At 37.6% G+C, this 12,841-nt stretch overlaps 1 protein-coding gene across 1 annotated transcript in view; it reads right to left on the bottom strand.

The window, feature by feature from the left end:
* The window catches only part of LOC139941404 (alpha-N-acetylgalactosaminide alpha-2,6-sialyltransferase 2-like), a 44,717-nt gene that overhangs the window by 8,385 nt on the left and 23,491 nt on the right, over window positions 1-12,841 (bottom strand). Inside the window, exons 3-8 of the mRNA XM_071937877.1 lie at window positions 12,398-12,662; window positions 9,125-9,293; window positions 5,211-5,394; window positions 2,669-2,807; window positions 1,535-1,638; window positions 797-880 (exon numbers count right to left, since the gene is read on the bottom strand). Of these exons, the coding sequence (XP_071793978.1) occupies window positions 797-880; window positions 1,535-1,638; window positions 2,669-2,807; window positions 5,211-5,394; window positions 9,125-9,293; window positions 12,398-12,662 (945 nt within the window). The remainder of the gene's footprint in view (window positions 1-796; window positions 881-1,534; window positions 1,639-2,668; window positions 2,808-5,210; window positions 5,395-9,124; window positions 9,294-12,397; window positions 12,663-12,841) is intronic.

Here is a 12,841-nt window from a genome sequence, read left to right as displayed (position 1 = left end):
GTTAATACCTTCAAGCGACAAATAAACACCTTTTAAAGATTTCCCTCTGAATTTAAAATGCTTGAAGAACAGAACAAATGAGAAATAGAAGGGTATGACTTCTGAGATAGAACTCTCAAGACAAATCGCCCCTGTCAAATACAACCAAAAATTTTTATAAGCAAACTAATATATTACTCCATTTAAGATAAGCAAACTAATATATACCTCCATTTAAGATAAGCAAACTAATATATACCTCCATTTAAGATAAGCAAACTAATATATACCTCCATTTAAGATAAGCAAACTAATATATACCTCCATTTAAGATAAGCAAACTAATATATACCTCCATTTAAGATAAGCAAACTAATATATACCTCCATTTAAGATAAGCAAACTAATATATACCTCCATTTAAGATAAGCAAACTAATATATACCTCCATTTAAGATAAGCAAACTAATATATACCTCCATTTAAGATAAGCAAACTAATATATACCTCCATTTAAGATAAGCAAACTAATTTATACCTCCATTTAAGATAAGCAAACTAATATATACCTCCATTTAAGATAAGCAAACTAATATATACCTCCATTTAAGATAAGCAAACTAATATATACCTCCATTTAAGATAAGCAAACTAATATATACCTCCATTTAAGATAAGCAAACTAATATATACCTCCATTTAAGATAAGCAAACTAATATATACCTCCATTTAAGGTAAGCAAACTAATATATACCTCCATTTAAGATAAGCAAACTAATATATACCTCCATTTAAGATAAGCAAACTAATATATACCTCCATTTAAGATATCTCTCGAAGTCTGGATGGACAACTTTAACATCTTCTGCCTTCAATTGCTCCACAAAGTTGGGTGGACCTCTGCAATTGGGGCATGAACAAAACATTGTATTGACCATTAAGAGTAACACCGCCTCAATAAAAATAAGTAATTTCATATCATTTCATTTATGCTGGTGTTGAGAAGCCAATTCATAGCTAGCTAAACGCCTCTCTTAATATTTATGCATGACGTCATAATTCTTACCCAAAATGAGGCTATGGGCGCAAGTCCCCCATCACTTGCAGTGGCTGCGCTCATCGCCTCGTTTTGGATTAGCATTGTGACGTACCTCATGCATAAATATTAAGAAAGGCGTATAAGTAACAGCGCATAATCTACTTCTAAGCGCGCGCGCGACATCTTTTTCAAAGCGTGCGCGCGTACACCCAACCCATGCGCAACAGACTCTTCACAAAGTTTTTGAAAAAAAATATTTCAAACCTCGAATTTTCATTTGTCAATATGTCTGTAGTTGTATTTTTTTAACATTTTTTAACAAAAGGGCATTTATGAATGGGAATAAAAGAGTAGTGACTCGTTCTTAAACGTCGGTTTAAAACCTTGCATGGCGATGTCGTGCGCTTAAGGCCTTCGCCTTCGGCTTGGGCCTTTATCACACGGCAATTCGACCCTGCCAGCTTTAAACGGCCGCCGCATAGGAACTCGTTGCTACCCTTTTATTCCCTTATTACCTGTTGTACTTGTCTTTGCTACGAGGAGGCGGTTTGTTTCTTAAAACAGCATTCAAATAGTTGTACGTCCACTCATTATCAGCGAAGAAAACATATTTGATTCCCTGAAGAAAAAAAGGAATAGAAAGAAACACAAAATGTCAAACACTTCTACTATCTGAACGCCTAAAGATAAACGAGCAGTTTCATAAAGCTATCATGGTTTGACACTGTATGTTGGGATTTAAAGACAATTTGTACTATTGGTAATTGTCAAAGACAAGTTTTCTCACTTGGTGTATCTCAACATATGCATAAAATAACAAACCTGTGAAATTGAGGTAAATTGGTCATCGAAGTTGCGAGATAATAATGAAAGAAAAAACACGCTGATCACAAGAAGTTATGTGCTTTCAGGTGCTTGATTTCGAGACCTCAAATTCTAAACTTGAGGTCTCAAAATCAAATTCGTGGAAAATTACTTATTTCTCGAAAACTACGTCACTTCAGAGGGAGCCGTTTCTCACAATGTTATATACTATCAACCTCTCCCCATTACTCGTCACCAAGTAAGGTTTTATGATAATAATTTATTTGAGTAATTACCAATAGTGTCCACTGCCTTTAAGCCTGCAGGAATGGGAGACTTTTTTTGTGACGCTGGGTGGCAGCAGACTTTTACAAGGTAAATCCACTGTTCTAGGAAATGTGAACATTCTCAGAATGACTTGAACAATAACAATTCACCTGGTAAATCTGCAATTTGTTTCTGAAATCCATTTTTGAAAAGCTTTTTCAGTTTGATTGGATTGTTTGCTTATATTAGTCTATAAGGTTTCACCACCACATAGTAAACGTTGTCTTTAGTTTGTATCATTAAATTATTCATGTTTAGTCCATCAAATTTTTTAAATATAGATTTTCTCAGTCAATTTTGGCAAATGAGAAGCCACTTTAACCACAACTGTTTCATACCATATATGGCACATATCAGCAGAACGACAAACATAGAATACAAGTAGCAAATTTGTCTTAATGTCTTTTTTATCTTTTTTGTATGTTTCTATTTATTTATATACTTTGTAATTATTATTATTATTATTATTAATATTTTGTTTTTCTTCTTTTCTCTTCTTCTTTCTTTCAGGAACTGACCTTTTGATAGGGTGGGGCTTTAAATCCATACCGCCCAGCACCGCGTAATGAATTGGAGAGGGTGACCATCGTGAAGCAGTAGAATGAAGTCTTGGATCCAACATCTTTCTCGAAACCTTTGGTTAAGGCAACATTCACCCTGTTGGTTAAAAAAACCAAAAACATTTTTATGCAATAATAATAATAATAATAATAACAATAATAATAATGAGTTAATATAATATGGCGCATTTTACACTATTCCCGGTCTAAGTGTGCTATACATTAGCAGGGGTCGATTTCACAAAGATTAGTCATGACCTAGGACTAGTCCTAGCTGAGAGTTATTAAAAACTCAAGGGTAGTCCTAAACTAGGACGAGTAACTCGTCCTAACTCGAGATTAAGACTAATCTTGATTCTTTGCGAAATCCACCCAAGGTCATTTGGTCAATAATCATTCCTTTTTGAAGCCATTATACACTTTCAGTACAGAAAAAAAAATCTCAGATTTACAAATAATTTACAGGGTTTACAGAAGGTAATGGTAAAAGACTTCACTTAAAATATTAAATGCTTTACTTTTTGAGAAAAAAGTATAACAATATCAATCCTCGATAGCGATAATTACGGATTTATTTTAAACACATGTCATAACACGGCGAAACGTGCGGAAACAAGGGTGTGTTTTCCCGTTATTTTCTCCCGACTCCGATGACCGATTGAGCCTTAATTTTCACAGGTTTGTTATTTTATAGATATAAGTTGTGATACACGAAGTGTGGGACTTGGACACTACTGTTTACCGAAAGTGTACAATGTCTTTAACCGTTCTCAACTCCCTGGGGAGTATACAACCCGGGCAACCGTATAGCTCCTAAGGCTCTTTCATACTCAATATCAACCTGTATCATAACTTGTACCCATTTATACTCTATTGTTGAAGAGAAGCAATTATAGTAAAATATCTTACTCAAGACACACGCGTCACAACTGTGATTCGAACCCACATCACTCTGATGACTTAACAACCAGAGCTTGAATTTCATGCCCTTGAACCACTCGGCCAAGACACGCTACAAATTTGGCATTTTAAAATAATTCTGAACAAAGCTGTCTGGCATTTTCTGATTAAGTGTAAACAAATTAAAAAACGGCTCCCTCTGAAGTAACGTAGTTTTTGAGAAAGAGGCAATTTCTCACTCAAATAATAAAATACTTCAGCTGAAGCCGTTCTTTAGGCATCTGAAAGCACACAAATTTGCGCAACAAGGGTTTTTTCATTCTTTTTTTCTCTTGCAATTTGATGACCAATTTATTGAGTCAAAATTTTCACAGATTTGTTATTTTATGCATATGTTGGGAATAAACCAAGTATACTGGTCTTTGACAAGTATTACCAAAGGTGTCCAGTGTCTTTAACAAAAAAACATATCATACATTTGCACAAACAGAAGCCGCATAGTACGATAATCATAACCGAAACAGAAAAAGAAAACTTGTCCAATAAATAAATCATGCAGGAAATGTAGTAGTTTCCTGGTGGACACATTGACATATAATTAAACTTACAGTTCATGACAATTTCTACATTATGGCTGTGAGTTGTTTCACATAACTCGGGAAGTACCGAGTATATACAGTGCTTATTAATTTGATCAATCACACAATCGCACATGTGTAAATTAAACGACTTCATGCTGGGACTTGCGTTTCTTGTTTTAAAGGCAATGGACACAATTGGTAATTACTCAAAACAATTATTAGCACGAAACCTTACTTGGTGACGAGTAACGTGGAGAGGTTGATGGTTTAAAACATTGTGAGAAACGGCTCCCTCTGAGGTGCCATAGTTTTAGAGAAAGAAGTAATTTTCCACGAATTTGATTTCGAGACCTCAGATTTAGAACTTGAGGTCTCGAAATCAACCATCTAAACGCACACAACTTCGTGTGACAAGGGTGTTTTTTTTTTCATAGTTATCTCGCATCTCCAACGACCAATCAAGCTAAAATTTTCACAGGTTTGTTATTTTATGCATATGTTGAGATACACCAAGTGAGAAGACTGGTCTTCGACAATTACCAATAGTGTCCAATGTCTTGAAACCCTCTGAAACACAACTAGTGCCGATCATTATGATCATTTTATGTTCAGTCCCGGGTGGTATCCATTCGTTGTACTCAGCATGCCTATAGTTAAAAAAACCAAAAACAAAATGAAACAATTTTTACAGTCTCGGTTGCGATTACACTATCGTTTCCGTTACACTTTTCCATAATCTGGAGACTCCTTTTGCAAGGTTCACAGGTAGGCCTGGTTCTTGATAATTTACCTCGACTTCGTCCCAGTACAATTATCAAGAACCAGGCCTCGGCGGGTTTAAACCACTAGTTGAAAACCTCTTCACCATACATTGATTCCCTTAGTCATGCATGTTTCTTCTCCCTTGTCAGAGCCGTTCACCATGCTGCCTTATTATACCGATAACGGAATGTTCCACGAATGCTTTAGACATGAGTTTTATAATGCTAATGTAACTAAAACATGTTGTGTTCGTTTACCTGAATACATAGTCATGTGCGTCTATTTCTTCTCCCTTGTTGGAGCCGTTCATCATGCCGCCATTACCGATGATAGCGCACCTCGTGCACCCTGGCTTTTTAGGAATGACGCCGTTGACCATGCGGTCGTCGAACAAGTACCTGTTGCTTGGGGCACTCAGTAATTGCAAGGAGTCAGAGACATCTGGGGAGACAAAATAGGTGTCACATTTATTTTGGTTCTTGTGATGATAAAACTTTCATGTCAGAGGATTTTCAGGAAAGAAACACGATAATTTTAGTTTAGCGTAGGTTTCCCCGCCAATTTTAGCAAATTTTTTAGTTGGATCTGCAGTCATAACATAGTGAATTATACTTTAAATGTAAGCACTGACAAGTCAAATAAGATAATTCACACTCATTAGGCCACAATGATGTTTGTTTCGTTTTTTTGAATAAAATTAAATACAATACAATAATATTAAGTTGAATAGAATGTCTGAAACGATACTGAGAAGAACAAAATCATGACACGAAAACGATATTAAATGCAATAGATTAGCTAAGAGGAAAGTTTGAATTGATAGACTAAGAAATTGTATGCGAATTGAATGCGTGGTCATGAACCTGACGAAATGGGACATGAAATCTAAATAATGACATCTAAGTTCCTTGTTATAAAACAAACGGATTGTCAAAAAGTACTTTCATTATAGCCTGATTATAGCTACATACGAGGAGACGATGAGGACGTAGACAGCGGTGTGGGCTGAACACGCAAACCAAACAACCCCATACTGTGGTCAGTGCTGTGATTAGAACCAAGGTCCACAGACGCACAAAATATATATACCACAAAGCTAAACCTAATCTGCATTCTTAAAGAGCCAATAAAGGATGATCTCAATATGTCAACTGTTACCTTTGTATGGCCAAATAGACATCGCAGATACCGGTTAATAACCATTTTACTCTCAAAATGTGCATTTAGTAATAAATAACTCCGAGTCAAAAATGCACCCGGCCGCGCGGCTTTTTCAGCCGAGAGTCAAAAACGGCTTATCTATAATAAATGACCCTGAACGCCAGTGACGAATTTCCCCTATTGGTTTTGAACACAGTTCTCCAGCTTTGGCATTTCCACACCAAATAGCTGCCACTGACGTCACGATTCCTTTGTCGCGCGGGTTTGTTTGACCCCTCGTTTTTCAGAAGTTTGGGTTGGAGCGTTCAGGAGAAAAAAAACATCTTTACCATGTGTAACGTGAGGTAAGAGACTCGTTATATTTTTTATGTTTCCTGGATGGACTGCAGCTGTTAGAAAACTGTAATATCTATATATTTGAGATCATCCTTTATTGGCTGTTTAATGGATAACTAAATAAAACTCGCCAATGACAGATAATATTATAACAATGGTTTACAAAAACAAACAACAAATAGAAGACAAGTGAAAACAGAAATGCGATTTTAAAAACGTTTCAAGAACTGCACTATATGTTATTGATTATCATAATAAAAAATAAAAACAGTCGATTCAAAATATTAAAAAGTAATTTATTTACTGACAAATACGTCATTGCTAAAATGTTGATCTAAAGGCCGTTTCAATTATATTTGATTAAACGAGGTGTGCTAGTCATCTGTCGAAAAAAAATGATCGATTCTGTGAAATTGTACATGGCTTACTGCAATTCATACCAGCTGCCGCAAGTATTGAAACAGTAAACGAAAATGTGGCTTTGCGATCAACCGTGGGAAATTGGAAGTTATTCTAAATAGACATTCATTAAACAAATAATTAAATCCAGTATTTACAGATTTCTCTATTCCTAATAATCTCTTCAATCTATTGTTAAAGAGATGTGTTCAGAGAAAAGGTGGTCGCAGAATACGCTAACATTTCTTTTTCCAATTTTGAGGTGATTTAATTATGTTTTTGATAATTACGAATAAAAAATCGTGGTAGATGGCCTTTATAGTAATAAGCAGACGATGAATAAGCACTTCCGATTTGGACAATAGTTCCATCGCCCAACTTCATCAAGCTGCTTAAAGACCCTGGACACTATTGGTAACAGTCAAAGACCAGTCTTCTCACTTGGTGTATTGGACACTATTGGTAACTGTCAAAGACCAGTCTTCTCACTTGGTGTATTGGACACTATTGGTAACTGTCAAAGACCAGTCTTCTCACTTGGTGTATTGGACACTATTGGTAACTGTCAAAGACCAGTCTTCTCACTTGGTGTATTGGACACTATTCGTAACTGTCAAAGACCAGTCTTCTCACTTGGTGTATCTCAATGAACAAAATAACAAAGCTGTGAACATTTGAACTCAATTGGTCGCCGAAGTTGCAAGAGAAAAATGTAAGATAAAAACACTCAGTCACACAAAGTTGTGTGATTTCAGGTGCTTGATTTCGGGACCTCAAAATCTAATTCTGAGGTCTCGATATCAAAGTCTTATATTTTAGTGGAAAATAACTTCTTTTTGGAAACTACGTTACTGCAGAGGGAGCCGTTTCTCACAATGTTTAACAACAACCCTTATAACAATGTTTTATAACAATGTTTGATACTACCCCTATTATAACATCCTTACAAATATTCTGCCTTTTCATTGGTTTAGAGTGCGTCACATGATATGTCTTAGTTTTACTAGAAACGGTGGTCGTGTGGTAGTGCATCGTTTGCCGTGTGAAAGTCCAGTACCTAGACGTCCTTTTTAACAACCTCAAACCCAAACAGTTGTGCATCTGTGTATCTACATATAGCATACGAACGTTATGTGTGCGAGTATGATAAATAGTCTGCAACCATTTCGGATTACATGACACTACATGCAGCACAGTAAAAAAGAAATCGCAAATTTGAGGAGTGGAGTCGTATGTTGGTTTGATTTATTGTAGCATTCAGGTCTGTAACTTAATAAGACAGTATTTAGAAATGTTTTGGGTTTTATACAACAAATATTGACTACGTTTACTCGTTCTATGGTTAATACTATGACTCCCGAGGTGATCCCCAGTGCGTTCTATTTTCACGAGTCGAAGTCGAGGGAAAATAGAACGCTCCGGGTATCACCGAGGGAGTCATAGTTTTAACCATAGCACGAGTTAAAGCAGTCAATATTTGTATACTATCATCAACAGCTCTCCTTTGCTTCAAAGTAAATTTGTATGCTTATAATCAGTTTGAGTAATTACCAACAGTGTCCAGTGCCCTTACGCATAAAATGTTGCATTTTTTTTGCAAAGCATAAATAGGATACCAGTCACGGATTGTACATGTAACATGGTATTTTGACTGGTAACCCTGTTCTAGTTTTGTATGTTTTAGCAGCTCAATGAAATCCGGTACAATTATTGGTCTACTCGATCGGAATATAGACCCCTGGCACAACATGGATGCACCTCATAAGAATGTGCACTTCCTAAGAATGCGCGTCTACCATTTCAATCATTTTGGGAGTCAAATGATTCTTACGTGCGTACTTTAACTCTCAAAATGGAGGACAGATAGACCCCTACATTGACCGCCATAGTTGATGAAATGTACACGCGTGAAGAGCTATCATTGGCCGAGAGTCATGAACGCACGTGTACGGTGCACTTTTACAAAGACGTCATGTGCAATCCATGTATAGCCCCCGTGCACATAACGTTGAGCGCACCTAACTAAAATAAGAATGATCATTTTGAAACTCCCAAAATGGCGGACAAGACGGGGGCATGCAAGTGCGTTGCGCGTTGTGCAGGGGGTCCATACTCCATTGTCTCCACATAAACCTGCCCTTTTCGAATCCACGACTTCCGCTAGGATTCGGCTTCAGGCTCCGTTCTCCCGTCTGAATCCCTGAGCACGCACGCAAAGCACGCACAATTCGTCAAAAACAACCGCGGGGCCAAGCTAGGGACATAGTAAACTCACCCTGTGCGTCGATGTCTGACCAGCCATTGATGCCTTTGAATGTAGAGAGTCGCTGGTACTCGGCTTTACTGAAGTGTTCATTCCACAGAAGGATGGGCATCTCCGGAATAAACTTTCGGCTGGAGAAATCATCCAACATCATTTTTTTCCTGACTGTTGTGGGGCAGGTCTGCGGGCGAAAGGATAGTCAATGTTCACTAATACGTAGAAGTTCATGGTGAAGGGTTCAATAGTGAGACACACTGATATTACAGACCTTTATCACGCTGTAACAATCTTAGTTATGTTCCATGTTTCCAATAACAGTTGTGAATGCTAACATTCATTGCGCAAACATGGCACTAGACTGTTATTTCGTCCAGCCTCAGTTTAGTTACAATGAGTTGGAATGGAACAAAATAAAAATGGCCACATTCGCTGAACGATACCCTATAGGGTAATATATTGATAAGCTTTTACATCTGAGAAGAATTGTATACAGCTGTTGATTTCAGCTCATTTTTTAAAATCATTCCACAGCCAAGAACCGGAGTCCTAGAGTTAGGAGTCAAGTAAAGATACCTCTAAACACCAGCCTTGCCAACTGATAGTGATAGTATTAAAGGAACACGTTGCCTTGGATCGGACGAGTTGGTCAAAACAAAAGCGTTTGTAACCGTATTTTATAAAATGCATATGGTTGGAAAGATGTTTTAAAAGTAGAATACAATGATCCACACAAGTTTGCCTCGAAATTGCGTGGTTTTTCTTCTACTGTGCGAACTAACATGGTCGGCCATTTATGGGAGTCAAAATTTTGACCCTCATAAATGGCCGACGTGTTAGTCGACAAGGTAAAAGGAAAACCACGCAATTTTGAGGCATGTTTGTGTGGATCATTGTATTCTACTTTTACAACATCTTTCTACCCATATGCATTTTTTAAAAAACGGTTACAAACGCTTTTCAAAGACCAACTCGACCGATCCAAGGCAACGTGTTCCTTTAACAATCTGTTATTACAAAAACGAATGAAAAAGGATTCCCCTAGAAGTAATATGGTTTGAAAAATTTAATAGATGTTTGCAAAATTGTTCACCCCGAACCATTTGAAGCTATTAATACGATTCGCTAAAATGCTGATTCTGGAGATTGGTCCGGTGCAGCTGTCACCTCGCTAAAACGTGGATCGATTCGACACATGCGTGTGAAAATACCGCAGTTGCTCTTTTCTCATCAAGAAACTGTGTTCAGCTGAAACTTTCACATGTGACTTGTATTTTCTAATGTGACATTGACAACTACACATTTTCTCGCTTGGCGTATCTCAACAAGAGCACAATATAACAGACTTGTGACAATTTGAACTCAATTATTGGTCATCGAAATTGCGAGATAGTGACAAAAAACACCCTTGTCACACGAAGCTGTGTGCTTTCAGTATGCTTAATTTCGGGAACTCAAAAACTAATTATGAGGTCTCCAAATCAAGTTCAACATTATGACCTTGATTTCGAGTTCCAGAATTATTAAATATTTTAGTAGAAAATTACTTCTTTCTCGAAAACTAGGGAGTCGTTTTTCACAATGTTTTATACTACCAACAGCTCTCCATTGCTTGTTATCAAGTAAGTTTTAATTATTTTGAGTAATAACCATATGATTAGTGCCCTGTGCCCTGTGCGTTTAAGCGGGTCACTCCGTAATTGACGAAAAACTCTTTCGCGATCCCATTTAATGATTGCCGATTCGTCAAGAAATTTTGCCTTCGCGATAACTTTGCTCTGAAGTTTTCGTGGAGGTCCTGGTATATGTGTTAATTCCCCTTATAAATGTCTCTCAATATGACAGACTTCTGCTCTTTAAAATGGACACAACTTACTACAGTTTGCAACGTAGTCTCGGTTCGAGACGGTGATTTTATTCCACGATCCACGGTCAGCATACATCGCGCAATACACTACGGCGGACGGGTGTGTGTGTGTGGCGTGGGTAGTGTATTGCGCATGTATATGCTGACAGTGAATCGTGGAATAAAATCACCAAGACCGTCTCGAACCGAAACTATTTGCAACGTTGTGACGTCACGAATAGGTGGTATTTTAAACAATTCTATCCAAAATGTATTTAAAAAGCTCCTTTCAAACACCTGATGTAATTCTTACAAAAACAATTCAAACAATAGAGTTTACGATTTTTTGTTTACACTTAAATTTCGTATGCTATGCACGATTTCTTTGGGTGGGTGGTTTTGTATACAATCTAACTTGGTCGTTAGACATGTGGGTTCCAGATGGTAGACAATTGGAGTTTATCATGAGAACGTACTTGACTACTAATAGGACCTTCGCAGATTTGTGTTTGTGGAACACGTTGCAGAATAACTTTCAAACAGCTGCCGTTGCTTTGTATTGTAACTATCATTTTATCTTGAACAATAGCCCTATAGCCAAATATCTTTCTCACGCAATACTCTCGACTGTTTGACAAAATACCATGCATGTATCATAAAAGGCACGCTTCAAATTCCACACCTTCAGCTGCAACTGATTGAAAATGCAAAAAGTTGTATAATCAAAGATTAACACTATTTATGATTCTATCTAAAATATTTTGATAATGATGCACTGGCAGGGGACTTTTTGGAAATTTTATTGGAAGGTCTGCTGCCACCTAGCGTTCCAAACTCTCCCATTGAAAGTATTTGAAAAGCTACATCTGTGATTCACTCGCGCCGTGCCTTAACCAAAGGCGCTAGGACGGGCAAACGTATCAAGCACGCTCATTGGTTCGTGTAGTGTGAGAAAGAAAATGCGAGAAAGAAAATGCGTAGTCTCATCATGCATCACACTCACACTGCACCATATCTATATGCACTGCTCGCATGACGTACTTCCTGGGCAGGAATCTGACCAAGCTGATTAGCCAATCCCAGCGGTCCTGGGTAGATCTTGCCGCTGGAGCCGAGCATACATCTTTGAGCAAGTTCGGGTGAGCGACTAGACTTGACCATAAACTGTGAAGTAACTCTCGAATTGACTATTGTGGACAATGCTCAAGTGCATGGTTCGATATAGTTAATCTCCCTGTGTTCTATGGTTTCTGGTTAGTCTAGTCGACCAGGTCAAGTCTGGTCGCAACCCGAACTTGTTCCATTAGCCTTTTTGACATATATAGTGGCCACTATTATTATAGAAGGGCAATTTGTGGTTTGTGTGCACAGATTTACCCAAACCCTACAGTGTGGTAGTATTGTTTCCACCACATCTCAAAATGGCTTATACTTCAACTCACCATGTAATGTATAAATTGACTACTTCGGACGTACTCCTTCTCCTCTAGCGACCATAACGGCTTCCTTAATCTCGTTCTATTTTCAATTTCCCTGTAAAGTTTTTCCCCGTAGGTGCTGTTGGCGGGTTGACTGTTTGAAAAACTTTTGATAATCGTGAGAGTTTTGTTTTCCTTTGTGACGGGAGTTGACGTCCCTTTGTGGAACGACCGCTCCAAAACATTGTGTAGAAATCTCTGTATCAAGTTGTTGTCGGGGACTTTTTTACTGTAAGAAAACGGAAAGATGGATTTAATTTTTTTACCATTTTCAACTGACCATATGCATTGACGTCATCAACGCCGCCATCTTAGAGGTACAACGGGGATAAACAATGGAAACAGGATGTGGGTCAATGAAAACCCTTCGTTTATACATACAGCACGCACTTCAGTTGCTAAAACATT

This window comes from Asterias amurensis, chromosome 9, assembly GCF_032118995.1.
Source record: "Asterias amurensis chromosome 9, ASM3211899v1".
Classification (NCBI taxonomy): Eukaryota; Metazoa; Echinodermata; class Asteroidea; order Forcipulatida; family Asteriidae; genus Asterias; species Asterias amurensis.
The sequence above is the reverse complement of the archived record's forward strand: the minus strand, read 5'-3'. Positions and strand labels throughout refer to the sequence as shown.